The following is a 27,674-nucleotide window of genomic DNA, read 5'->3' as shown; positions in this document are numbered from 1 at the left end:
CGCTCCTTCAGCCCGGGGAGTTGTATTGTCTCAGTGATGTCACATACACGGTGACTGTCATCATTGCAACTCATCCGAGTGATGAGAGCCGTAGGTCTGCATGAGAGCCATGTGACCAGCACACTGTCACTGGGGGGACCCCAGGGGATGGGGACACAGGGGTACCTACCAAGTGCCTCTGGCCAGATGCGGTGACAAAGGCAACTAATCCCTCAGCCACTGCCAAGGGCTTCCAGGTGATGGGGCAGGACAGGCATGGGGCCTGTGACAGGCACAGGGAACCCTCACCTCTAGGGGAAGCCCCGTGTTTCTGCTGCAGCCATGGCCTTCCCCGCAGCAGTCAGTGAGGCCAATTGGGACGGAGTTCAAAGAAAGAAGGAAATGCAAGGGCAAAGATTTTATTTTACTTTCCAAAGTGAGGGGGAGGGCTGCACGCTGCGATGTGGGGAGCCCCGAGGGTGGGGGCGGGGAGCTTTTGCTAGGCGGCTGCAGAGCAGGAGGTTTTGCAGGTCTCTGGGCTGCTGTGTCCCAAGTCCCTGGAGCCTCTGCGCCTCCGGGGCACTTCCAGTCATTTTCTAGTCCTGAAGATGGAGGCTCCAGAAACAGCCGGGGTTGCTCATGCTTTATGGGGTCCAGCCAGCTCTGGCAAGGAGGTCCCGAGAAGGGCACTTTTGTGCCAATACACTGGACCGCACTGGTGCAGGGCTGGTAGGGGAACGCAGGGGGAGGGGGCACCGAGCCGTACAAGCAGGGCCTCAGCTCAGGCTCCCTTGAAGGAAGCCCAGGCCGGGGAGGTGCCTGACCTGGTTCGGGCCAGGCAGGAGCCACCAGGGAAGGGAAAGCGAGTAGCAGGCCACCAGGTGTGTGGTGTCACCGCCTCCCACCTGGGCCCCCTCTCTGAGGCTGCCTCCTAGCTGACGTGTGTCGCTGCTGTGAACTGAGGGTGGACGGGGTCCACAGTGTCATCTCGGGAGCCCCATGTGTGGCTTCTGTGGGCAAGCGTGTGAGCGTGTGTGGGCAGTTGCACACCCGGGGGCTGTGCAGCAAGGTGGGGGGGGGTGTTAGGACCCCACCTCTCCAGAACTGGCCCCACGGAGCTGGAGTAAGGAGTTTTGTTCCCTTACAACGGGAACAAAAGCCTTTGGACCCAGGCCTCACTTTACCCAAGAAGCTCAGAGTCTCCGGGACTCGTCATGCAGAGCGTTTAAGTCCTGACGCTCAGACACGCCTGAGGCCACAGTGGCCCTCTGTCCTGGTGCTCGCGCTCATCATGCTCTCTGGAGCAGAGGGGACACGTGCATCAGCACGTGCAGGCCGCCTTTGAGCCCTTGGGCCAGACCCCCGAGGCCTGCAGGTGCGCGGTGCTCTCTGCCTGACACAGGCCAGCCCTGCTCCAGCGCCCTCGCTCAGCTCTCTCGGTTTGCCCCCGTCCAGACTGCGGCCAGGAGCCGTGGTCCTGGGCTGGGTGTCCTGTGGAAGGGGATGTGCTTGAGTCGGTGTTTTCAGCTGGGTGGGCACAAGATCCTTCGAGGAGACCTGCCGCCCTCTGGGGACAGCGGGTGCACACGTACGCTGTGAGCGCTTCCCAGGAGTAGCTTCATCGGCGTGCAGGCAGAAGACGTGAAGAAAAGGGTTTCCCAGTGGGCTTGCTCGAGCCAGGGAGCTGCCCGTCAGTGAAACGGAAAACCAGAGTTGTGCTCAGTCCCCACGGAGAGGGGCATGGCCCTGCCCTGTCATGCTGTTCCTGGAACCCATCCTCTTGCCCCCAAGCCCCCAGGGCCTCCTGGTTGTTGGAGGAATAGAATGGAGCCCCCGCTCCAGGATAGCGGTGTCCGCCCACAGGAGGTGGAGCTGGGGGCACCCTGGCTGCCCACCACTGGGGGGTGGGACAAGCAGAGACGAGTGATGAAGCTGAGGGTGACCGTTTAACTGCTGGCGGGAGGGGGGCAGAGGGAGGGGCACCCCCACAGGGCAGCAGCCGTGTGCTGGGCTGTCAGTTCTGTGCCCGCCGGGCTCCAGCAGTCCAGGTCCCTGGCCTCCCCGCTGCACGGGGCTGCTGAGGGGCGGGGCCGCCTTGCCCCGCCGACCGGCTGTGCCTGGCTCTCTCCACAGCTCCTCAGCGATGGCAGCGTGGTCTGCGCAGAAGCACTCTGGGACCACGTCACCATGGATGACCAGGAGCTGGGCTTCAAGGCTGGGGACGTCGTGGAAGTAATGGATGCCACCAACAGGGAGTGGTGGTGGGGCCGTGGGGCCGACGGCGAGGGCTGGTTTCCAGCCGGCTTCGTGCGGGTATGGCCCCTGGAGAGACAGCCGGTTCTGCTCAGAAACTGCCATGGCATTGGGCACCATGGACCATCCGCTCAGGGCTGTGGGCTGGTGGCCTGGCCGGGAGGGGGTCAAGACAGCCGGGCAGCTGTGACAGCCCTCCTCCTCCTCCCACCTCCTGCTGGGGCCCCAGCAGCAGGAGGAACAGGTCAGAGCAGTGTGGGGGTCCCTCCACAGGGAGCCTGTCAGCCCACCACCTCCACCTGGCATTAGCAAGCATTCTTAAAGCACCGGGGGACCCCCTGCCGGGTCCACTGCATGCAAGCTCACAGCAGCCCTGGAGCCGGCGCCGAGGCGTGGAGCGTGGACGAGTGAAATCCGTGGCCCAGTTCACAGGGCCCCCCGCCTTGGGGCCCTCTGGTGTCCAAGGCATGGGTCCAGGGGCAGACTCAGAAGGCCAGGCTGGGCAGCGACCACAGACCCTGGGGTCGTGCTGGTTGCCTCCCCTAGCCCAGACTCCCTGAACTGTCCGCTTTGTACCCCAGGCCGTTCCCAGTTGTGGTCTGGACACTGGCAGCACCAGTCACTCTCCACTTCCCCAGAGGTCCCAGTGTGACATGTGCGGCTCAGAAACTGTCCCCAGCCCTGTGCCCAGCGGGATGGGCAGGGTGTCCACAGAGAAGGCTGGTCCCAGACAGGCCAGGCCACTCGGGCTGCATCCCCAGCACCATTCAGGGTGGTGCGAGAAGAGCCCAGGCCTGCGGGGTACTGACCGCCCGCCTTGCCTGCAGCTGCGGGTGAACCAGGACGAGCCCTCGGAAGACGAGGCGCTGCGGCCCGGGGCCGGTGGGGCAGAGGACGGCGGGGCGACCTCGCAGGGCAGCAGCAGGGACCAGATGCGCACCAACGTCATCCGGGAGATCCTCAGCACCGAGCGTGACTACATCAAGCACCTGCGTGACATCTGCGAGGTGAGGCCGGGCGAGCACAGCGGTGCCGGCTCGGCGGGGCCAGAGGGGACCTGACCCACCCTGTCCCCAGGGCTACATCCGGCAGTGCCGCAGGCGCACCGACATGTTCAGCGAGGAGCAGCTGCGCACCATCTTCGGCAACATCGAGGACATCTATCGGAGCCACACGGCCTTCGTGCAGGCGCTGGAGCAGAGGTTCAACAGGGCGCGCCCGCACCTGAGCGAGCTGGGTGCCTGCTTCCTGGAGCACGTGAGCCACCCTCCCCTCTCCTGGGAGGCTTCCAGGCCCCCCTTCCTCACCTGCGCAAGGGTCGGCACCCCTCAACATTGTGTAGAACTGCCGCTGGTTCTTGGGGGACAGACCACGGCCCAGAAGGCTCCTTGGAGCAGGGGGCCTGCGATCAGTCGGCCCCAGCTTTCCTCCCGGCAGAGGGAGGGCGGCTGGCTGGCTGTTGAGCGCCTCCAGGCTGTTTGTTCTTAGCGAGTTTGGGGTTTCTGAGTGTGTACTTTAGTGTTTCCTTCTGGGCCAACACCAGCTGGCTCGTAGCTGAGGTCCCCTGGCCTGGTCCGGGGTAGAGGGACACCTCCCACCCCGCCGGTAAGGAAGCACAGGCTGCACCCAGTCCTGTGATAGTGGTGGGTTGGACGCCGAGCCAGCCCACTGGGGATGCCGCGGGCTCCTTCCTGGGTACACCCCGTGGGGCACTGGGAAGGCCTCACCACCTCCCTCCAGCAGCGGAACAGGGGTGGCCCGCTCTGGGCGCTTGCAGGAGCATATGGTGGGTCCGAGCGCCTGAGTGCGGGGTGGCTTCGGGGCCCTGTCCCCGAGCAGTGGGCACAGGTTCGCCACCGACACTCCTGGTGTGAACGCCACAGTGGCTATTGCCCTCCGTGGCCACCTCAGTTCAGGATGTCATGGGTCACTTGCCACGTGGCTGGCCTGGCTTCTCTCTGGCCCCAGGAAAATGAAGGTTTAAAAGAGAAGAAAGAGAAGGGGGCCAGAACCCTGAGAGGAAGGAGCAGGACACTGGGCAGGGAGTGGACCCCGGCGCCCACTTAATCCCTTCACCCCTCCTTTGGGCCGTCTTCATCAGCACCACTGAGTCACCCCCAAGAAGGGGCTCTGATCCAGTGTCTGCTGAGGGCCCTGCGCAGGGCAGCACACACCACCATTTGCAGGTGTTGGGTGTCCCCGGGCGGGCGTGACTCAGCAAAGTCCGTGCTGATTCACGAGTGGGGCTGGGGGTGGCAGACAGTGCAGTGAGGCCCCCCACATCTGCCCTGTGCCTGCGGGCCGCGGGAGAGGCCGCCCCCTGACTGCCCACTGTGCCCCCAGCAAGCACACTTCCAGATATACTCCGACTACTGCAACAACCACCCCAGCGCCTGCCTGGAGCTCTCCCGGCTCGCCAGGCTCAGCAAGTACACCTACTTCTTCGAGGCCTGCCGCCTGCTGCAGAGGATGATCGACATCTCGCTGGACGGCTTCCTGCTGACGCCCGTGCAGAAGATCTGTCAGTACCCGCTGCAGCTGGCGGAGCTGCTGAAGTACACGCACCCCCAGCACCGGTAGGGGCTGCCCAGGCGGGCTGGGGGGTGGCTGTGAGGGCGCCGCTGTTCTGCCCGTGTGGCCCCCGGGCTGATGGGTGCAGACGCTGACAGGCTGAGGGGCCCAGCCCCGGGGAAGCAGCTCGGCCCCCCGCCCCTCTCCGCCCCCCGCCCCCGCAGCACGTCTGTTCTGCTGCAGGGATTTCAGAGACGTGGAGGCTGCCTTAGACGCCATGAAGAAGGTGGCCCAGCTCATCAACGAGCGCAAACGGAGGCTTGAGAACATCGACAAGATCGCTCAGTGGCAGAGCTCCGTGGAGGACTGGGAGGTGAGGGCCCGACACTGCACAGAGTGCCAGGGGCCGGGCCACGTGCTCCTGAGAAACGCAGGAGGGGCTGTGCTCCTGCAGCTGGCGAAGGAGAGCAGGGCAGGAGAGCAGGGCAGGGCAGCCGGTCGGGCCCAGGGGGCACACCCGGGCACCGCCCCGCGGGCAGGCCCGGTGGGGAGCGGGCACTGGCACAGCCGCAGGAGTGAGGCGGGGCACCGCTCCCTCTGTGAGGCCCGCATCCTGGCAAGGCGCCTGCTGTTCTCGGGACAGGCCAGACCCCCAGGTTTGGGGACCCCCACAGAAGGGTTTGGGCTGGCCACAGCACCAGCAAAAACGGGTCGTCACCCATGGGAGCCCCCACTCCATTCCTCTGGCCTGCACAGTGGCCCCGGACCCGCCCATGCCACCTCCCACGGCAGCACAGACATCTGAATTAATGGTGACATCCCTGTCCCCTTTCCATGAAATGGTATAAAAAGACAGCTTCCTGGGCCCCACCCTGGAAATAATTGGAACCCCTGGGTTTTATTTTGTTGTTTTCTGTTTTTCTGGAGGTTGGTTCTGAAGCCAGCGCTGGCCGAGGACCCCAACAAACTCACTCCCGGGGGATCCTGAGAGGGGCAGGCTTGATGTCTACGATGGGACATCAGACACTGACGTCAGGGGGAGGATGGAGGTCCTCCAAAAGAGGCCTCCATAGGCCAGCCTCAGCGGGGGTGGGGTGTCCCTTCAGCCACGTCTGACTGCCCTGGAGGGTGGCGCCAGCCGGCCCAAGGTCCCGGGAGCCCCAGCAGCCACCTCAAGAGGAAGAGCGGCAGGTTCTGTCTGCGCGACACCCAGATCTCACTTCAGTGCATCGTCAGCAGAAACACCATTAGTGGGACGTTTCACGCTGTCCCATCCTGTGTGCCTCAACCGATGCCTCACTGGGGTTGGCCACGCTTCATGGCTCACACTTTGGGCTGCCGCGGGGCCCCGTTCTGCAGACCGTGGACTCAGACTTCCTTCGCCCCTGCCTCGGGCCCCTGTGGCCTGCTGCCTACTCCCAGCCCAGGTGGGGTACTGAGCCCTGGCTGTCCATGGCCCCCAGGGGGAAGACCTCCTGGTCCGGAGCTCGGAACTTATCCACTCGGGGGAGCTGACACTGGTCACGCAGCCACAAGCCAAGAGCCAACAGAGGATGTTCTTTCTCTTCGACCACCAGCTCATCTACTGCAAGAAGGTACTGACCCGCTGTCCCTGCTGAGGAGCAGGGGCTTGAGGTCTGGAAGCAGCTGCCCAGAGCAAAGCCCCACACGGTGCCCCTGTCCCTGGGGTCCTGGTCATCCTGCAGGCCAGGGTGAGGGTGGACCAGGGACTGTGGGGCCCTCCCAGCCTGACGGGGGCCTGTGCTGTTGCGAACACCCCTGGCTCCACCACCCTGAGACCTGGGTGCTCCGCTCCAACACCTCCCACTGCCTCTGTACAGCTACTTATCCCTCTTTCCAAACTCAGCCTGTGGGCCCAGGTCTCCCCGCGGCTCTTCTGTGCCGTCGGCTGGACCCCGGCCCACGCCTGTAGCCACACTGCTCCCCCACGAGCCCACGGGCCCCCGTGCAGGGCCCCAGGCTGGCTGGTAAGCAGATGGAGGTGGTGGGCGGCCCCTCCTCAGGCCCAGCACACAGCTGGGGCTGCACCAGGCCTGCTCTGCCCTCGTGAGCCCCTGGGGGGAGGCCCAGCATCCCTCTGGGTCCAGGGCAGAGGATGAGCAGGGCCCTGGGGAAGGGAAGTGGGAGGGGAAGGCTGGCCAGCGCTCCCGCCGTTCTTGCAGGACCTTCTCCGCCGGGACGTGCTGTACTACAAGGGCCGGGTGGACCTGGGAGGCCTGGAGGTGGTGGACGTGGGGGACTGCAAGGACAGGGACCTGCACGTGAGCGTCAAGCACGCCTTCCGGCTGCGCTGCGGTGTCACGGGCGAGAGTCTCCTGCTGTGTGCCAGGAAGCCGGAGCAGAAGCAGCGCTGGCTGCAGGCCTTCGAAAGGGAGAGGGAGCAGGTGCGGCTGGACCAGGAGACAGGTGCGAGACCTAGGCGGCCCCGCCCACTGTGGGCCCAGCCCAGCCAGCAGCTGGGACAGCCTGTCCTGCAGCCCCAGGGCCTCAGGGTTTGTGAGACTGCAGAATAACCCTTCATTTCAGCCCCAGGGCATGGGCCTGTTGGCCTTTTGGGGGGCTGTTCACACATGCACACCCCAGTGCACTTGGGGGCACGGATGTGGGGGACCCCCTTCCCAGCGTAAGCTGGGGGAGAATGCGGGGTGGAGACAGCACTGGCCTGCAGAGCCCACACGAGCAGGGCGTCCCCACTGCATTCCCACCCTGTGCACGTGCCTCACGGGCTTCACAGTGGAGACAGAGGATACCTGACACTGGCTGTGCCAGGGACTCAGTGAAGGGCAGGGATGAGGCCCTCAGGGGCACCAGGGGGTCCCGTGGCTGCCTGGAGCCAAGGCCAGTGGGCTGGGCAAGACACTGCACCCCGGAGCACCTGGAGGCAGGTGGGGTGCACCAGGGCTTCGCCAGCCTGGAAGCCCAGGTCAGGAGGGCGGGGAAGACCAGTCAGGGGCTAGCAGGGCAGCAGGCAGCTCATTGGTCTCTTCTCCCCACCCCCCCAGGCTTCTCCATCACTGAGGGGCAGAGGAAGCAGGCCATGCTGAAGGCCAGCAAGCTGCAGGTGGCTGGGAAGCCCAAAGGTGAGCAGGTGCTGGTGGGACCCCATCCGTGCAGCCTCAGCCTCCTCTCAGCCACACCTCTGACCCTAGAGCAAAGCCAACTGGGCTCGGGTCCCAGTGACCACTGCCCCCTGCAAGTGTTCCGTTCCCAGAGGGGGCTGGTGGAGCGGGTGTCAGTGTGCAGCCCAGACTCTTGCTCTGGCCACACTACAGGGACAGTGTTGGCTGCCCCACCCCCCGGGTGGCCTACTCTGCAGCAGCTCCCTCCCTCGCACAGCCCGCTCCTCCAAGGGTCTGGCCTCCTGGCAGCTCCAGGCCTGCTGCCATCCCCCCACCCCCCACCTGCCCCAGGCCACTTGCTCCCCAGGAGCCCATGTAACCCTGCTGCCTTCCTGCCTAGCTCTTGGCCGGCCCTACTATCTGACGCGCCAGAAGCCCCTGGCACTGCCCACCAGCCCGCCCCGGCAGCAGGCCCTGGTGCTGGCAGAGCCCAAGCGGAAGCCGTCCGCCTTCTGGCACAGCATCAGCCGGCTGGCCCCCTTCCGCAAGTGAGCCCGCGCCCCCAGCCACACTGCCTGGACCTGCTCTGCCAGCTGCCCCCAGCCCTCCCCACCCCCGGGCCTCTGCCCAGTCTGCAAACCGCCAGTGAGCACGGCTGAGGGAGGGAGGGGCTCATGCCTCGGGGACACGCTGGGCTCCACCCCGTGACGGACGCACAGGAGATGCCAGCTGGAGGGGCAGGAGCCCCGGCCGGGGAGCCGCTTGCCAGGCCAGGCCAGGCAGACGTGTGTAAAAGGATGGACCACTGGGCCCTCCGCTCTGGACTCTGCTCACGCCTCCTCCTGGTCTCTCTGGGCAGGAGCCCAGCAGCCTTCTGCCCCTGGGAAGGCAGGGGCCTGAACCAGGAATCTGGGCCACCAGGCCTGGCCTCGGAGCCCCCCCGTCTGGCCTCCCAGTTCCTCTCTCGCGGCGGCGGGCACCCCCTCCCCTGGTTTGGTGCCAGCAGCCAACACTGTCAGGAATGCCCCCGGGTAGCTGTGCGCGACTCCAGAACCAGGTTCTTTTCTGTGTGGGATCCTGCTTTTCTGATGACGTAGGAAGAGAACTGACAGTGACACAGGAAGGTGGCCTTATCCCGGGGGAATGTGGGAAGCCATGAAGACAGAACTCCTGGGCCCAGCACCGACCTGCCTGCCCAGAGCCTTCGGCCCGGCCCCAGCAGCAGCAGGCGGTCACTCACACCACTCTGCTGCCTCCCAGCAGCCCAAACCCACATTTAGTTTCATAAAGAAACTCATGGAGACGCCCCTGGCTGCAGCCTGCCTCTTCTGTTGGGGTCTGGGCCCTTCCCCTCCTGTCCATGTCCCTGCCCCAGGGGCACTCAGAGGAGGGGGTGTGTGTGCCTTGGGGCTGTGGTGGGCAGCTCCCCCACTCCCGGGGCTAAGTCTGGGGTGGGTGTGGCTGCAGGTGGCAGGCATATCTGGGGGAGGGCAGTTTGCACTCTTCCTGGGGGGTGAGAGAAGGGTGTCTTCCCAGGAGAACCAGGGCCACAGGGCCAGGAGAGAGCTGGGCAGCCATCCTCCTGCTCCCACGGGGGCACTGCTCCCCAATACCCTGGCACATGGCTAAGGTCAAGGGCGCGTGGCTGGGAGGCAGCCGAGCACAGGACTGCTGTCTGAAGCCCCCGATGTCCCTGCTCCTGAGCAGTGATACCAGCGCACAGGCTGGCACCCACCCGACACAAACCGACAGGGAGAGACAAGGGAACTGTGCCGCAACACAGTCAGTCTTTATTGGAAACCGCAGTGTTACTCTGTAGCTCTCATTACAGTAAACGTGCTTTAAAACAGTCTCTGAGCTCCCCTCCGTGTCAGGGAGCACACACCACGGAACAGCGTGAGTTTACACACGACAGAGTTGGCACTGGCTGCCGCCCACGCTCGGCACAGGGTGAGGGTGCGTTAACACTGGAAGACGATGCCGGCTTAAGCTTAAAAATGTACTAAGAGAACAGTCTGAAAAACAGTATTTAAAAGTCACTCACTTAACATTTTTTTAAAACAAACCACTTCCCAGCCAGCCAGTCTGTCGTCCAGGGGCTGTCAAAGCAGCCCTGCCGGTCGCTGCCCTAAGCCACCCGTCCCCTCGGACACACCTGCCCCGCACAACACCCGCCCCCGGCTCCCTGGGGCCCGCACAGCCCTGGTCCTCCCTGCCCTGCCCCTGGGGAGCTGAGCTGCCTGCAGTCCTGGGGCTCCTGCAAAGGGGCGCCACAGGCTTCCTACTCCTCAGATGAAGGGGGCGGAGAAGGGCCAGTCCTCTGAACTTACAACTTTCCACCCGAGAGCCAGGCCCTCCTGGAGCATGTCGCCCGCAGTGCACTCACTCGGGTGTGCAGCCCCTGCAGGAAGCTCAGGGACAGGGGTGCAGAGCACACGCACACACGTGAGACGGGACCGAGAGCCCACCACACTCTACTCTGCAGACTCCCCCACCTCTGAAAGCACCAGAGAAGCAGCGGAAGTGGCCCCCACCACAGGCCCTGCCCCCGATGGTGCCAGACAGGGTCCTGTCCCATCTGGGTGATGCTCAGGCCACGATGACTGGGGCACCTGCTGCCTGCTCGGGGGAGGGGGCCCAACTGGTCCAGGTAACACTGTTTCCAAAGGGCAGCCCCCCACCCCCATGCACTCACTGTGTCTTCAGGCGACCAGCTTGAGGGGCCCCTGCCTATCCACGGCCAACACCCGGTGCCCCCCCGCCCCCCGCCCAGAGCCTTGTATGAGGTCAATAGAGACACTGTGGGGAAGATGCCGTGAGCCAGCCCAAAGCACCGAGACACCGAGCACCTGCCACCAGGAGCACACGCTTCGCCTGCAAGACTCTCAAATGAGGAATGTCACGTATGGAAAAAACCAAAAGACAAAACTTCTTCCCATGTTCCACGACTGTGCTTGGGACACCCAGTCGGGCCAGTCCATAACAGGACTTCNGGCCCAACTGGTCCAGGTAACACTGTTTCCAAAGGGCAGCCCCCCCCCCCATGCACTCACTGTGTCTTCAGGCGACCAGCTTGAGGGGCCCCTGCCTATCCACGGCCAACACCTGGTGCTCCCCCCGCCCCCCGCCTCGTATGAGGTCAACAGAGACACTGTGGGGAAGATGCCGTGAGCCAGCCCAAAGCACCAAAACACCGAGCACCCGCCACCAGGAGCACACGCTTCGCCTGCAAGACTCTCAAATGAGGAATGTCACGTATGGAAAAAACCAAAAGACAAAACTTCTTCCCATGTTCCACGACTGTGCTTGGGACACCCAGTCGGGCCAGTCCATAACAGGACTTCTGCTCCGAATTCCTGTTACCAGAAGGAGTTGAGGATGCTGCCAGTCGGCCCTGTGGCACCAGCCGTCCCTCCGTCCAGACCGCACCTGCGGGCTGAGGCCCGCCTTTCCCGTCCACTCCTGCCCCAAAAGGTGTGTCCCATGGCATGGAAGGCCCGGGCTGGGCCTGGGGCAATGCCCACTGAAATTCTAAGGGCCCCCCTTCCCTCCAGGCCGCCTCGCTGGCCGGCGCTCCCCCCACTTTGCTGTTTGGGGCCCTTAGGAGCATCCCTAAAAGCTTCCTCTGTGCTGCACTGCCCACGGAGAGACCGAGTTCTCTGTCACTCGGTCAACCTGGCCCTTGGCACCTACTGACAGACCACCCACCCCGCAGACCGATCACAACACAGAGGTTTGAAGTGCACATGCGTGTGCGCACACGCACACGAGTGAAGTGCTCACGAAGCAATTGAAAGTCTAATCAGTAAACACACTATGTTAACAGACATCAGAAATAAGGAATCTTTCCTTTACGATGATCCATGCAAAAATATCCCTAAAGTTCTTATAAAATAAAATGTGAAAAAACATTACAAAGAATACTTACTATAAAAAATAAGTTTACCAAAGGCTCGGGTGAGGTGTCCCCCTCCCAATGCAGCTGAACTCGAACCCAGAGCCTGAGCCCTGGCCCACTGGCAGACGCCAGAAAAGAAGGGTCCCCACTACCTTCCTGACACCCCCTCTGACACTCTGCAAACAGACTCACTCCCATCAATACAAGTTGAGCCCATTTAGGGAAAAGAAATCCTTGTTTCTTATGTACAACATTCCTATGTTAACCACAAAATCCTTTCCCTAAGAAACGAAGCCCTGCAGGCAGGCAGAAGCGCCGCTGTGGCCTGGCCCACGCCCTCACCTGCTGGGTGCAGAGCGCCCTCCGCTGCCGGGGAGACGGCAGGAGGCCCACAGACCACAAACCTCTCTCCTTGCGTGTCCCACACCCACCTCAGAGGGCCTCCAAGGGTCAGTCCCCACCAGGGGCACAGGCCCACACACAGCAACAGCTCGGTTCCCTACAGCAAGTGATCTGCGTCACATCAAGGTCTGTTCCGCTTCCCATGTGCTCACCGTCTGCGTGGGGGGAGGACAGCCACACCCACGGGGTTTTCCCGGGACTCAGACATCTCTCAGCAGAGAGGAGACAGATGATTTCTAAGCTAAATCAGGACACCACCCACTCTAAGCACGCCTGTTTCTTTCACCTGCCTTCCACCCCGGGAAGGTGACGCAGCTCTACACAGGCCTGCCCCTCGAGGACACACACAGCCGTGTCAGTGTCGGCGAGAGACCAGCAGCGGGCACACACACAGCAGCCCGGAGAACTCTGCTCTGCGGCGGACACAATGCTGCTGGCCCCTGCGTGTCCTGGCCACACAGGTCAGCTGTTCGTGGTTGTGTGCTGAGAATGTCCACAGCGCACTGACCCTGGGGGCCTCAGTGGGAGGGCAGGGAGCCCCTAGGCCTGGCTGTCCGCGCCCGCCACGCTTCGTCCCAGCGGCTGAGCCCAGCAGCCAGTGGGAAAGACACAGGTGGCAAAGACTCACGTCACATTCCCAACCAGCAAGCGCATACCCCTCAAATGCTGAAGTGCCACCTAGGAGATGCCAGATGCCCCAATGAAGACGTGTGCTGTGACACTCCCGACCGTGAGCCTGCACACACAACACGCGTCAGGGACACGAGCGTAGCACAGGAGCTCTGGGCTTTGCACATGATGGTTCCGCACCAGTCACTGCAGGTCGTTTGAGCAAGCTTTGTGTGTTTTTTAAACATGCATTCAACTAGATATGATTTCAGAATACGTTAATACCCCCTTTTTATCATTACAGTTAGCTAAAAAAGTCACCAGGCAGCCCCAGACAGGATTTGCTCCCACAGTTAGTTGGAGACCAGGGGCCAAGGCCCGCCGGGCCGGCCAGGCCGAGTGCAGCCGAGTGTCTGTTGAGAGCAGGAGAGAGTCCCGGTTGAGGCGTGAGGCCTGCAGCACCGGCTGCAGGGCATCTGAGAGGCGGCACCCAGCTCCATCCTGCACCTGGGGGCGGTGGGGGACGTGGTCACGGGGTGGACAGAAGGCAGGCCCACCCGTGAAGGCCGAGACACCCCAGAAGGGAGTAGGTGTGCGTGTACAGTGTGTGCGTGCAGCGGGGACTCCACGTGCCTTCTTCCTTCTGCATGTGCAGCCCCAGCGGGAACACACATGTAAATGCTGCACTGCCCTCGGGTCAAAAACCGCAGAGCATCTTTCTCACGAGCGCTCACTTGACGGCAGGTGCGCCGTCCTCCACAGGGGAAAATGCACTTTAGTCAAGAGCCAGCCCAGGCCTCGCCGGTCACTTACGTTCATGGTGATCACCACTGCGGGGGCACGTAACTGTAGGTGGGCGTCCCTGGACCCCGGTACGTGGGCACGGTGACTGGGTGGGGGGCGACAGGAGTTGGGGAGTGGGCCGTCAGCAGGGTACCTGGAAGGAAGAGCAGTGTCTCTGTGGCAGGCAGGGCCCCGCGCAGGCTGGCCAGGGGCCTCTGACAAGGAGGCCTGGGGAGAGGAAGGGCCGTCTGGACGCTGGCTACGCAGCGGTGCAGGCGTGCACGCCCGGCAAGCCTGTGCACGGTGCACTTGGGGAAACCTCAGGTCAGCATGCTAAGTTGTTTTTCGGATGAAGTGGTAAGTGACAAAATAAAAAGTATTACCTTCAGCTTTAAGAAAGAAAGAAATTTGCCCTGGCTGGTGTAGCTCAGTGTACTAAGTGCCGGCCTGTGAACTGAAACGTTGCTGGTTTGATTCCCAGTCAGGGCACATGCCTGGGCTGCGGGTCAGGTCCCCAGGAGGGGGGTGTGAGAAGCAGCCCCACATCGATGTTTCTCTGCCTCTTTCTCCCTCCCTTCCCCTCTGTCTAAAATAAATTAATACAATCTGGAAAAAACCAAAGCAATCTGTCACACACTACAACACGTATGAACCTGGAGGGCATCACAGGAAATGAAAAGGCCAGTCACAGGAAGACCAGCGGTCAGTGGGTGGGGACAGGGAGGGCGGCAGGAGAATGAGGTGTGTAAGGGTGGAGCTTCGCTCAGGTTCACACGGCAAGATCCCAGAGTAGCTCCTGGACGGCGTGAGTGCACACACAGGACTGAGCTGCGCACACAAAGACTGCCGACGCGACACCAAGTAACGGGGAGGGTGGAGGAGGAGCCCAGGCTACTGAAGCGTGAGCACACTAGACAAGCGCACTTTTCCCTGAGCCTGAAGGGAAGTGAGCAATGACCCAAGTCCACTGACGGACAAGCACTGGTGCAAACGGGTGGGCCTCACCGGGCACCTCCCCCCTCCCGGCCCCCCCAGCGCACTGTCTGTTTGCGCCACAGGCACCTCTGCCTTCTGAGGCCAGTGCAGGGAGAGTGACAACGAGAACAAGCAGAAGCACTTTTCTCTCCGGCACGGCTTTCTTCATTCAAGTAACGTGTAACAAACAGAGGGAAGAGTATTTTTTAAGACTCTCCCAGCTACGGGCACCCGAGTGCATCGTGCACTGGCCCTGCCACAGATGGCTCCCCGCCCCAGGAGGGGCTCTCATCGGCATGCCAGGGGTCGACGAGATGCCAGGGGTCTGCTCTCCCTGGGGAGTGACGTTGATGAACACGTTGGAGGGTTTCTGCAGGTGGCTGTCCTCTCTGGGACACAAGGCCAGCTTGCCTAGACTGACGACCTGCCTGCAAAGCACCCCGGGTCCTGTTCCACAGAACACTAGTCCCTCCAGCACAGGCTGCCAGTGGGCACCCACCCCGTTCCTGCCGCCCAGAGGCTCTCATGGCTTGCGCCCCCAGTTGGGCCCTGTGAACACCCACATTCCACCCCCTCCCTACTGCATGAAGGAAGGGAAGGAAAGAAAGAGGGAAGAGGCGGTTCCTTCCCCAAAGAGTAGGTCCCTTCACACCTGTCCAGACATGGAAGGCCCAGGCCCAGGGTCGGGGCAGCAGTGAGCTGGCCCCTCCTGGCTCACTCGCACCTGACACCAGGCTGACTCACCTGCTGACATGGCCATTGTGGTCCCAGCCACCATGCCCATGGCGACCCCGTTGCCTCGTGGAGGAGGGATGGGCGCAGGGTACACGGTTGCTGGCAGGCCGTTGGGCTGCACCACCGTGGTGTGGTGGATGACGTGGGGGGGCGCTGCGTACAGGGGCTGGGTGTAGAAGGCACCCTGCTGTGGGTGGAGCAGGAGGAGAGACACCTGAGTGGGCTGCACCGCGGGCCAGAGCCCGGGAACTGGCCCACACCACACCCCACAGGGCGCCCCAGCCTACCTGTGCGTAGGGGCTCTGCTGGGGGTAGGCGCTCCGCACGGGGTACACTGCAGTCTGGTAGGGGGCGGGAGAGGAGGAGTACGGCGGCACCGCCCCGCTGGTGGGGGAGCAGGACACTTTGTACGGTGTGCCAGGGGCATAGCCTGAAACAAAGAAGCCTGGTGATCTCACTGCACACCTGCACACTCGCCAGACACGTGGAGGAGCCCGCGTGCAGAAGGAAAAACAACAAAGGAAAAAGCTGCACTCAAAGTATCCTCGTAGAGTCCTGATACAACACACGTCGGCCTGGCCTTTCTGGGGCATAACGTGGCAGACAAGCGCGCCCTTCATTCCATAACCTCGCCTCTTGACACCTGTTTTAAAGAAGTAAGGGTGGGCTTCCAGTCGAGGCGGCAGTGCAGGGGGCTCGGCACGGGAGCCCCCAAACACATCTGAGTCACAGCTCACCTGCAGGATTACCACCTGGCACCGCCGAGATCTAGCTGGACACACAGGTGCAGCAGGCGGAAGCCAGGTCTGGGCCTCCCCCAGCCCGGCTCCCACCGTCGGCCCCGCCAACTTGCAGGCCCATCCTTTCCGGTGGCTTCTCAAAACCCACGGCCGTCCCGGCTCCGGCTCCCTACAGCCTCTCACACAAGTGGGGCCCGACCTCGGCACGCCCTGTGTCTCTCGCTAAGTGGCGCAGGCCAGCCAGGCCAGCACGGAGAGCACACTCAGGTGTTGACACACAGCTGGGAGGAGCTGAGGCAGACAGACGCCCTCAAGGAACAGGCACGTGCGAGCTGCAGGGACACACAGACGGATGCCTGCTGACTGCCACTGGAAGAGGGGCTTAAAACCTTGCTGCACTTAAAAAAACAAAAACCCCGCAGCCCCAGGCCCAGTACTGGTGGCAGCTGGCCAAGCCCGCAGGCCCGGCCAGGGCAGTGGCCCACCTGGGCCTGCACCGGAGCCCTCTCCTGAGGCCCCCAAACAACGCGCCCTGTGGCCGCTTCACAGCATCCCCCAGTGGGCTCCACACTCACTTAGTGGGGTCAGTCTCCCCACAGCACTGCGATTCTGGCCAAACTGCACAGGCCAAGCCTGAGTGTCCACCGTACCGGCCGAAGGGCCACAGCAACCAGGGCTCAGCTACAACGGGAGGGGCACACAGCCCACGCAAAGGGCACCCCTGGAGACCCGGCACAGTGGTCAGAAAGACCGAGCCACTGTGCCCCATGTGACAGCTGTGCCCTAAGGCCACTGTGCCAACACGGGGAGCCTCGGCCGACCCACCTGACGTGCAGACATGTACGCGGGGAGTCTGCCAGAATGAGGAGACAAAGGACCAGGCCCCAGGTGAACGAACAGGAGAGACCCTCAGAAGGAGAGCTAGAAGGTGGACACGAACACCTGACCTGAGACACACGGATGGGGAACACGCAAGTGGAAAGACTCCCGACGTGAGACAAGCTCAAGGTCAGAATGCTGCGAAGCTTGAAGCTCCGCACGGCGGCAGTGTTGCAGCCAGTGTGGCTTGTCTGAGGGGCAGTCGCTGCTGAGTGAGACAGACGCCACACCTCTCACTGCGCAGGACGGCTCTGGTGCAAAGCAGGACCACGGCTCACGTCAACAAGGGCGTGGAGGGCGGGAACGAGAAGCAGTGCCACTGCCTACACGGCGGGCGTGCAGCTGCCGTAGATCTGGCCCTACCTCTCCTCTGGACGCATATGGGCCGACGGAAGGGCACACCCACACACAGGCTTGCACACAAACACGCACCACAGCTGCATCTGTGACAGCCGGGAGATGCACACACCAGAGTGCACCACCTGGCGCATGGAGGAGTACACGGAGGAGCACACAGAGGATGAAGAGGGAGAGTAACTGCTGACACTCAACTTAACACGCCTGCCGAAATATCTGTGCTAGAAGAGGCCAGCTCCCCGCAAACAGTACATTCCGCAGGGCTCATTAACATCCAATTTTAGAAAACATCAAGGATCTCTAAGGAGAGAGAACAGCTCCGTGACTCCCCGGATGGAGCCGGGTGAGACCACAGAGGGGCCGTAGAGACGAGGGTGGTGTCCTGAGACCATGTGCACGGGGCCTCGGGGCCTCCCGCCTCCACGGCTGCTTACAGACAGGTGGGCGGAATGCCACGCAGCAGGCACCCCGTGCAGGGAGGAGAGGGACAGCGGGGCGCACTCCGAAACCAAAACGTGAGAAAGAGGCAGCCTCCCTGGGCCTGAGCTGCTGGCTGGACAGAGGAGGTCAGAGCGGGAACGAAAAGGGAGAGGTGACCAGAAGGTTTAACGATGAACAAGACAGGAAGGACTCAGGAAGAGGACACCTCTGTGGTCCCCTCTGCTGTCACAGCTCACGGCGTGGAGCCAGCCCGCGGGCCCAAGCACCACTGGAGGTTCGGAGGCTGGTCCTGAGGAGCGAAGCCTGCAGTGAGCCGGCTCCAGAACGTGGGCTGGAGGAAAACCCACCCAACAAACCAGTTCTAATCCCACTGCCAGTTTCTACAACGTAAACACATTCTCATGCACAGAAAACGAGACTCTTAGAAACAAGAGTAACAAAAAAGAAACAACAGAATAAGGCTTTGAAAACTCACAAACAAAATAAGATGTTCTTTTAAAACTATAAATAAAGTCCTAAAAACACCTTAAAACTAGCATCTAAAAATGTTAGCAACAGGGAACTTCCACCTGTCAACCCAGCCGGACAACCTTCAGCTCCCAGCAGTTGACCCGGCTTCGTGAGCCCACGCCCAGCACATCGACGCACCTGTCACACCTGCACGCAGGACGGGGCCTGCGTGGAGGATGGATGTCAGAGAGGCGGCATCTGCAGCTCCCCCAACTGCCCATACCAGCAAGGCCAAGCTCCTGAACCAGACGGCAGCTCCGGGCCCCTATTCTGCAACCTCTCTCCTCAGACACCCCCCCGCCCCCCGTCTCCTGCTGCAGTGTGCAAGGTCTGCGTACCTGTCTGGAAGGCTGGGCTCGCCCCGGGATACATGCTGGGAGAGTAGGCAGGTGCTGCTGCTGCGTAGCCCATGGGGAAGCCGGCTGCAGAGAAACACAGGATAATGCACGTCACCACTGGGGAGGGACGGGACTCCACATGGGCCCCGGGGCCGGTCACCTTGCCTTTGTCACCAGGATGCCAGGCGCCCAGCAGAGCATCTGTGGTGGCTGCCTCTCCTCGGAACCATAACTGGCCGCAGCCCTGACCATGCCTTTGGTCCCTATCAGCAGGGGCTTTTCACAGATACAGCTGAACACGTCAGGCAGAAACTGAGTTAGAGTGCAAGAAACACCCCAAAACAAAAACCACTCCCCAACACCCAGCATAAGCCTGAAAACTCCAATTCTCTGGCAATTTGACTCTCAATGCTCATCCCGCGATTCATCACCAGTCACAGGGTGCAGAGGGCCCTGTGTGCCAGGGAGACTCTGCTGGGGCCACGGTGTGCACCTCACGACCCCCACCAGCAGCCTGGCCTTCACCAGCAGGAACAAGGAACTCCCAGAGGGCTGTGCCAGTCCCTGCTGACTCCGGGGAGCACAAATGAGACAGCATCAAGACGGGCACGGTCGCAGTCGGAACCGTCCCCCAGAGGCAGTCTGGCGGCAGGCAGTGTCCGGTAAGACACAACAAAGATTAAAGCCAGCCCTGTGGGCGGTCTGAAATGGCTCCCAGAGTGCACTCAGGTGGCCATACCTGCACCTCTTCCCGAGACCCACCTGCCATCTGGCCCAGAGGAGAACTTGCCCCCGCCCCCTACCAGGAACGGGGTACTTCAGCCCTCTCTCCTCTGAGCATCCATCTGGCTCTGAAGGGACCAGAGGGATGGGAGCCCCCCACCCAGCCCCAGCCTTGTAGGTCCCAGGCCTCACTTTCCGTCCCCAGGTGGGCTGTTTGAACCCACAAAGAGCAGACGCCCCCGGACAGGCACAGTGTCTGCTTACAGCCAAGTGCACTAGTTCTTACACCCCACTTTCTGGTTGCCTGCAAACACATCTCTATGTTCTTACAAATTCAGTTACATGTACATTTTAAGCGTTTTACTCAATTTTCTAGTTTTTTTTTTTTAAACAGGGTTTTGACATTGCGCATGAACCTGGGTAGAACAGCCTACTTTTGACGGCTGCGGAGGGCGGTGAGGGGGGGAGGTAGAGGCCACAACTCAGACCTCCACCCTCACCGGGGAGGGGAGCTGCGTCCCACCAGCAGCACAGGCTGGCCTGAGGACAGAAGGCCCGGCTCTCCCAGAGAGCAGGGATAAACAGGCTGCCCACCCGGAGGGCTGTGGACACAGACACGCAGCTGGACCAGCACTCAGAGAGTCCTGCAGAGCACAGGGAGCGGGGATAGATAGACGGGCTGCCCACCCAGGGCTGAGGGGAGACAGAAACACAGATCCCAGACCCACGTCCCAAACCACCACAGCCTCCCTCTGAACCCTTTGGTTTTGAGAGCCAGCACACTCCCCTCTCAGCTAAACCACCTCGGGCGGGGTGTGTCAGCTCAGAGCCCTCAGGGCGTGGGAATTTACCCGGTGCCCTCATTCAGGCATGAAGACAGACCGCATGCACTCACCTGGGTAGCTGACGCCTTTAGCGTTTGCATAGGGAACCCCAGAGGAGCCAGGGCTGTACACAGGATTCATGACTCCTAGAACTGGAGAGGAAAAGAGAGTGAGTTAGTCTGATGCCCTGGTCTAACCCCGGTTCCTCTCCGGCAGCAGTCTCACGAAAGCAGGTAGCATGAGTCTCCTCTCCTCCCCGTGAACAAGGCCTCTCAGCCCTCGCTAACCAATCCTGACCAGGAGGCGACAGCACAGCCCTGCCGGGCACCCACCAGGGCCCCAGGAACCTTCCTCCACAGCTGTGTCCACCGGGCAGGAGCTAAGGAAACGAAGAAAAGCACTCCAGCCCTGACCAGGTGCACGGCTGAGCGCCCCGTGCACCAGAAAGGTTGCAGATTCGGTCAGGGCACAGGCCTGGGTGGTGAGTTCAATCCCAGACATGAGCACATATGGGGGGCAACCAAGGGATGTCTCTCTCGCAACCCTCTCCTTCTAATGTGAACAACAGAACCCTTCAGAAAAAGAAAACCATCTTAGGAGTAAGTAAAGACACAAAGAGTGCCTGTCTCTAGGGGGTGGGTTTAGGGTTCCTTCGGCACTTTTCCCTATTTCTTAAACAGCTTCTGTTAAATATGTTTTCTAGAAGACAAATTAACTACAGTCCAGCAACCTTGTTAGCCTTCAACGTTTCAACGCTCCATCGTTCGCAGCCCTTTCTCCCTAAAACATTCAAGAAGTTGCTCAACTATAAGCAGGGTTTCCCTGGCGGGGATGTAAATGAACGCCCCAGCTCCTCCGAGCGAGTGCTCCCCGCCCCGCATCTGCGAGCATGAGTCTGATGAAGACCACTTGGGGTCCTCACCCAGTGCGTGGCCCTGGCCTGTGTAGCACTGAGGACTGAGGCACCCTGAAACTGAGCCATAAAAACAGCCCGGGTGGGGTATGGAGAGCGCGACAGGCAGTGCCCCGAAACTCTGTACTTTTGGCTCAGTTTTGCTGTGACCCTAAAACTGCTCTAGAATGGAAGGACTATTTTAAAAAGAAAAACACATAAAATGCATGGGCACTCACTTGTTTCGCCCTCCCCACCACACCCCCCACTAGAATGTAGCCCCCTACAGGCAGGCGCCTGGCACCAGTCAGATACAAATACCTGCCGACTTCCTAAAAAAACCCGACTTTCTAAAAAAACCCCACGTATCTCAAAACTCTAGATATCAAACTCCATTACAAAGACAAACCACAAAACGCAGCTCGCCCAACTCACTGTGAACACTCACAACCGCAGTGAACAAGTGTGCTCAGTCATACCCTCAGCCTTTGTCACAAGTTCTAACCCAAGGCAGGAATACACTGGGGACACGTGCGCAACTGCCCATCTCTCACCCTGTGCACCAGAGGCAGACGCCAAACTTGCCACGCTGTCAACAAGCAAAGCTAAGAGGGAAGTCTGGGCCCGCCCTGCCCCCAACTCCGTCTGTGCTGTCCAGGCCAGCAGCCAGCGCTGAAGGGAGCGACTGAGCACCCAGCAAGGTGGCCAGTGCAAGCCCTGACTTTTTAGTTTTATTTAATTTCGACTTAAGTGGACTCCCATGTGGCTAGGGACTACCGCGTGAACCAGCCTAGATCCAGGGAAGGGACGAGAGGGGAAACAAGGATGAGAACATGTAAGACGCAGGAGAATCGACTGCGAATTTTCACCCCACAGCCTAATAAGCCAGCTGGCAACGCTGGCCCTGTCCTCCTGCACTTTCAACCTGATGCCGGTGGACCTTCGGCAGGGCTGCAGGCCCCACATATCCCACCTACTCTTCTGGCTCAACTATCAGCTCTCTCAAGAGTGAATTATTTCCCAAACCCCATTTCTAGGTTCTGTGCTAAGACCTAATTTTATTTTCTTTATCGAAGCCCAGCCAAGCAGAGCACTATGCAAAGGCCACACAGACAGTAAGAGGCAAGTCCCAGCCCGGTCTTGGGTCTCCAGTCTGGACAAGTGTGGTCCCAGAGAAGTTCCTGTGAGGACGGGAGTGTCCGCTCTGTCCACACACAGGGGCCACGGATGGCAGCCAGGCCCTTGTGGCCACACAGCAGAGGCACTGCTCCCTAGTTTACGTTCTGAGTGAGCTGCAGCCTGCAGGTGGCGGCTGCTGTACAGGACGAGAGCTGAGACAGCGCGAGTGGTGCTGGGGCCGGGCAGGGCACTCTGAGCCCTGGTGGTGCGGCCCAGGGGGCTGGGGGGTCGGTGGGTCTCTCTGGTCGGGGCACATGCCTGGGTTGGGGTCCAGGTCCCTGGATGGAGGCAAGCGGGAAGAATCCACATCTCTCTCACACACTGATGTTTCTCTCCCTCCCTTCCCCTCTCTCTGACAATAAATAAATGAATGAATAAAGTCTTTAAAAAATAGTGTTCTCAGGGTTGAGTGGAGAAGGGGAGATTGGTCAGAGAAAACCTGATTCACAGAGGAGGTATTCCCAATAAGCTCTAAAAGCAGGGAAGATCCCAGAAAGCCACAGAAATGAGAAAGTGCAAGGTGCCCTGTGTAGGAACACCAGGCGACAGGGCTAACACAAGGCTAATGTGGAGCCCAGGCCACACGCAGGGAACCAGCAGGTGACCATCAGACCCGGGTCAGGGTGGGAGCACCCTGTGGAAACTCTTGAATGTAGGGCTGACAGGAGACGCCTCCTGGCAGGCAGGGAAGTGAAGGCATGGCACAGCAGCTGAGGACAAGTCACCAGGTGGCCTGGCCACGCCCTTCCCAGGTGGAAATTGCCCAGGGGAAGTGAAACAGACATGCCCCCAAAAAGGTTTGCACGAGTGTTGGTAAAGTACCACTCCTCGTGGCCAAGAGCTGCAAACACTGGGAAGCACGGGCCCCACAGGCTTCCTTCCCCAGTGACCGGGCCTGTCTTCTGAACCAGTAAAAAAAGCACCCTGCATGAGCCACTAGAACCCCACAGGACTGCATCTGAATGCTAAATAGCTGCCATTAATTCCCAACTATCCAGAGGTTACCTTTCCTGACAACGCTTTTACTTCCTCGGAGGAAAAGGATAAATATTTCCTAAAGTGATTAAAAAGTCCTAACGAATAAAAAACTATAGCTGAGAAAACATGGTAACAGGACTGACGAAAGCAATGTCACAGTTCCCCCTCCAACTGAACCAATGGGCCTGCCCCAGGGCCCTTGAAAAGGCAAGGCCTGGGAACTGCGAACGGATGTCTTTCTGGGATTCACCAAGAACCCTCACGAATGCAGGTGGCCAGCAGGACAGCAGAGGCAGCAACTGTGGCAGGTAGAGCCATTGCCCTGCACGTGTGCCCAATGCCCCCACTATTCTGATGGGCAGGGGCAGGAAGAGGGGGCGGGGCGCTCCCTGCTGCTGGGCCTTCTAGCCACTGATGCACAACCCCCCCCTCCAGGGGCAGGGGCTGCAGGAAGTGGGCTGTCAGAGGGTTGGGGGCTGGATGGAAGGCGAGGGGGTCCCCTGAAGAACCTAAATGCACCACCCAGCCCAGTAAGTGGGGTGATGGCCAGAGGTGAGGGGGCGGGGCTGGGTAAGGTGGGCAAAGGGGGGAAATGGGACATCTGCAAGTGTCAGCAATAAATATAAACTAAAAACAAATAAATAAGTCTTTGGGGACCTCTACCAGACCGTAGTTTCACAACAGGACTAACCCTGAGTGGCGTATGCAAACACGCATTGCCAGCCCACCTAGATTAGGACAAAAGTAAAATCTCCACAATGGGCATCATGAGAGCTTCAACACTAGAAAAAATAACTTTGGATCCTTCAATTCTTGGCTGTCGCTGCAAAGATGATCCCCTACACCTATATCCACCAAAATTTTAAAATGTACCCTTATTACAGCCCAAACCAGAAACTTTTAATCGAGTTTTTCACATCCTAGAGTGTCCATTTTCCCACATCCTAACTTTTGGGAAGTGACCTCAAATTACATACACAAGGATGACTAGAAAATTTTAGGAGTGGGAACTGGACAAACGTTTGCATTTAAAAATGTTCTTGCTTAAGAAATGAATGAGAATAATAACTCCACCAGGATTGTCATAAAATACCTGATAAAAATTTTCTTATGTGCCAAGACACTCCAGGGTATTTTTATGTATGACTTTAATTAAAAATCAACTCATACAATCCATTAAGTGAGCATTTACAGACACTATCGAAGAGAAAATGATTCACCTGTCTTTAGCAAAGTTGACCCAGACTGGGCCACGTAACGTCCTTTCTTTAGAAAATACGAAAGGCTTTCACGCCGGAAGGCGAACACCGAGTTTCTGCCAGACCAACAGAATCTTTACTTTGAGGGCAGACAAAGGGAATCGTTTACACATCAGATTATTAACATCTTAGAACCTAAACCTGAGTTACAGGAACCACAATCCGCTGCTTCCCCGCTTTCCATCCATTTTCCGGATCTGCTCGCACTGCGCCCTCCCAGAGGCCCAGCGAGAACGCGCTCGCGCAGACTCCACCTGGGCAGCGGCCCCGCGGCCCGCTCCGCACCTGCTGGCGTCCCAGGCCCCCTCCCCCACCCGGCCCAGCCCCGCGGTCCCTTCTCCGGCGCGCAGAACCCCAGGCGGCGGGCTCGACCTTGGTGCAGCCCCAGGCCAGCTGCACAAAGCGCCGCACTTCCGGCCGGGCAGCCGCGCCCTGCGCGGGCCCCGCCCGCACTCACCGCGCCGCGGTGGCGGCCTGGGCCTAGACGGCCAGCGCACGCCGGCCCCGGATGGCTTGGGCGCTGGAGCCGCACTAAGGGCGAGCACCGCAGCGGTCTGCTCCGACGCGAGGGCCGAGCCGCCAAATCCCCGTCGCCAGCGCCTCCTCGTCCGGCCCGCCTCCCCTCAGCCCGCGCTCCGAGCCGAAGCTGCGCAGCCACGGTTCCCGACCTCACTTCCGGCCGGAGCGCGCCGCGGCGGGGGCGCGCAGTCACTTCCCTTGGAGGCCTTTTCCGGGCGCGGGGGCGGCGTGCGCGCTCCCGTCGGCGTCAAGAGGTCCCCGATGTAGACACCGGTGGGAACTGCGGGCATGTCTGTCTTCCTTGACCCTTTCGAACAGACGCTAATGTGGACTGTTTATTATCAAACAGCTGTCGCTACGCACATTGATGCGATGCGGAAAGGACACATTGGAGCGTGGCGGTCAGGGCACAACGGCAGAGAGAAAGGTTACAGGTTTGATCCCTGGTCAGGGCAGGGGCCTGGGGCTCGGTTGGTCCTTGTCGAGGGCTCTTACCAAAGGCAACCTATGGATGTTTCCCTCCCTCCCCCCTCTCTCTAAAAATTAATAAAATCCTTTTACTTAATTTTATTTATTTTAGATAGAGGGGATGGGAGGGAGAGAGGGAAACATCACTGTGTGGTTGCCTCTCGCGCGCCCCCTATTGGGGATCTGGCCTGCAACGCAGGCATGTGCACAGACTGGGAATCAAACCTGCGGCCCTTTGGCGGGTGCTCAATCCACTGAGACACACCAGTCAGGGCAAAAATAAATAAAATCATTTAAAAAATACACAAATAAGTTCCACAGGATGAAATTTAATTGTTTCTTTTTTTATCTTTGATCTGCTTCCTTTTCACTGCTGCTACAGAATTTTGCCCTAATATGTTAATGTGCCAGGCATCTTTTTTTGTTTAATCGCTTGTATCTGTCGGGATAGCTAGGGAATGCTGCCGTAATAACAAGTCCCAAACCTCAGTGTCTTTATACAACAGTGTAAGTTTATTTCTCACTAACACGTTGGGTCCAGGCAGGTGGGATCATCTAAGGAAGTACAAAAAATAAGAGAATTCATCAACAATAATAAAAATGAAAAAAAAGTAAAATAGTCGTGTTTTTAAATAACTAGTTAGAAGATATAATAAAATTTATTTTGTACAAGGGTAGTTATAGGGAAAATAAATACATGCCTAGTGATAAATTTACAAGAATTGCTCAAAATCTGTGTGAATACAAGCTTAAATAACTACCAAATGGCACCAAAACATGGAGAAAAACACCATTCTAGAATGAGTAGATTTAATACCAGAATAATGTCAACACTCCCTAAATTAATTATGAATTTAATACAATTTATAAAACAATTATTAGTTTTAACTAGATAAAGTGACTAATTTACATATGAAACAACGAAAAAATCAAAAGCAAGAACATCTGCTGGGAAAACATTGAAAATAAAGCATAATAGAAGTTTCTGGACGCCCCCCTCAAGAAGATGGATTTAAAAACCTCAGTGAACAAAATGAGTAATTAATTCACGCATTAATTATTCATTAATGCGTGAATAGACAGACTGATGAAATATAACAGAAAATCTAGAAACACACCCCAATAATTGGGGAAGTTATCTGAAAGTAACATCTCGGCCAAATCACTGGTGATAAAGATAAACTTTTTAAAAAAGATTTTATTTATTTATTTTTAGAGAGAAGGGGAAGGGAGGGAGAAAGGGAGAAAAACATCAATGTATGGTTGCCTCTTGTGCGTCCCCTACTGGAGACCTGGCCTGCAACCCAGGCATCTGTCCTGACTGGGAATCCAACCAGCGGCCCTTTGGTTCGTAGGCCAGCACTCTATCCACTGAACCACACCAGCCAGGGCTAGAATGTTCAATAAATGGTACTGGGACAAAATAGAGTCATCTGAAAAAATATAACATCGGATCCATACCTTATGCCATAACAGAATAATACCCAAATCAAAAAAGATGTAAATGTTCAACTAATCAATGTTTCTCTCTCACAAAGATGTTTCTCTTTCTGTCTCCCTACCCCTCCCTCACTCTAAAATCAATGAACATGCCTTTGGGTAAGGATTGCTTTGGTTAAAGCACACTCTTGGTTCCTACCTGAAACTATTTCCCTGTTTTGCAAACGATTCACTTCTGTAAAATTTCCCCTTTTCTGTACCTCTTTGGGAATTATTTCATATATCTAATTATTGCATATATATTTCATATATATGTATATATAGAGAGAGGGGAAGGGAGAGAAATGGAGACATAAAAGGAGGGAGGGGGGAAATGTGAGAGAGAATCATCGTTGGGTTGCCTCTTGGTAAGTGCCCTGACTCTTTGCTTTGCCCGACAATGGCCAACTGTGGCAGAAGATAGTCAGGAGTGAGGAAACTCCAGAGACTCGCCAGGACTAGGACAAGGGACATTGATACAGGACAGACTGTTCTTAGACCGGTTGTCCCCACTTTCTGGGAAAGCGCTGAATCCTGGTGAATCATGCAGCACCTATGCAGATGCCACGTAACCCCTGTTCCATTATAAGAGCATTATAATAAATTAGCATTATGGGAGCCCTCTCCTCTAGTGGGCAATCAAGGAAAATCGTGGGAGACCACATGCACAATATCTTAAAAGCAATACAACTACTTGTACATGCACAATAAAATCCCGCCAAAACTAGCCGGGAACTATCAATCCTGTTGGAATAGCATCCTTCCACCCTGGAGGGTCAATCTCTGCTTGGAATTGACCTACTCCTATGTTCTGTGGAGTATACTATTGCTTAGTAAATCTGCTCTCTCTTTCTCTCCTTGTG

General features: G+C 58.9%; 2 protein-coding genes across 5 annotated transcripts in view; one reads left to right on the top strand and one right to left on the bottom strand.

Moving 5' to 3' along the window:
* The window catches only part of LOC118994875 (uncharacterized), a 34,088-nt gene extending 24,217 nt beyond the window's left edge, over nucleotides 1-9,871 (top strand). Inside the window, 10 exon segments of the mRNA XM_037057696.1 lie at nucleotides 2,113-2,292; nucleotides 3,060-3,239; nucleotides 3,310-3,489; nucleotides 4,576-4,808; nucleotides 4,987-5,116; nucleotides 6,207-6,338; nucleotides 6,927-7,170; nucleotides 7,767-7,844; nucleotides 8,224-8,315; nucleotides 8,318-9,871. Of these exon segments, the coding sequence (XP_036913591.1) occupies nucleotides 2,113-2,292; nucleotides 3,060-3,239; nucleotides 3,310-3,489; nucleotides 4,576-4,808; nucleotides 4,987-5,116; nucleotides 6,207-6,338; nucleotides 6,927-7,170; nucleotides 7,767-7,844; nucleotides 8,224-8,315; nucleotides 8,318-8,482 (1,614 nt within the window). The 3' untranslated portion in view covers nucleotides 8,483-9,871.
* On the bottom strand, nucleotides 277-25,028 carry FAM168B (family with sequence similarity 168 member B). 4 transcript variants are annotated; one of them, XR_005068149.1, is made up of 7 exons: nucleotides 20,109-20,189; nucleotides 18,491-18,574; nucleotides 15,513-15,655; nucleotides 15,235-15,412; nucleotides 13,546-13,669; nucleotides 13,084-13,239; nucleotides 277-288 (listed from the first exon to the last, which is right to left on the bottom strand). XR_005068149.1 is itself a non-coding variant. In XM_037057698.1 (7 exons), exons 2-6 carry the CDS (start codon nucleotides 20,176-20,178, stop codon nucleotides 13,557-13,559), a joined length of 588 nt encoding a protein of 195 aa, XP_036913593.1. In that variant the 5' UTR covers nucleotides 20,179-20,189; nucleotides 24,803-25,028; the 3' UTR covers nucleotides 12,984-13,239; nucleotides 13,546-13,556. The 4 variants fall into 4 exon arrangements, 3 of the variants coding, with proteins under 3 accessions (XP_036913593.1, XP_036913594.1, XP_036913592.1); XM_037057698.1 differs by lacking the exon at nucleotides 277-288 and adding an exon at nucleotides 24,803-25,028 and having other exon boundaries at nucleotides 12,984-13,239; XM_037057699.1 differs by lacking the exon at nucleotides 277-288 and adding an exon at nucleotides 24,307-24,448 and having other exon boundaries at nucleotides 12,984-13,239.
* Between the last annotated feature and the right edge of the window lie 2,646 nt (nucleotides 25,029-27,674).

Source organism: Sturnira hondurensis, unplaced genomic scaffold (genome assembly GCF_014824575.4).
Source record: "Sturnira hondurensis isolate 20B ecotype Veracruz unplaced genomic scaffold, ASM1482457v3 Scaffold0009719, whole genome shotgun sequence".
In the NCBI taxonomy this organism is placed as follows: Eukaryota; Metazoa; Chordata; class Mammalia; order Chiroptera; family Phyllostomidae; genus Sturnira; species Sturnira hondurensis.
Note: the sequence above shows the minus strand (reverse complement) of the source record. Positions and strands in the feature narration are given on the sequence as shown.

Coding starts and splice junctions, on each gene's coding strand:
- FAM168B (XM_037057698.1), bottom strand. CDS start 20,178: ATGAATCCTGTGTACAGCCCTGGCTCCTCTGGGGTTCCCTATGCAAAC. Junction 18,575..20,108: donor TAAAGGCGTCAGCTACCCAG/GTGAGTGCATGC, acceptor GTTTCTCTGCAG/CCGGCTTCCCCATGGGCTAC. Junction 15,413..15,512: donor AGCAGAGCCCCTACGCACAG/GTAGGCTGGGGC, acceptor CTCCACCCACAG/CAGGGTGCCTTCTACACCCA.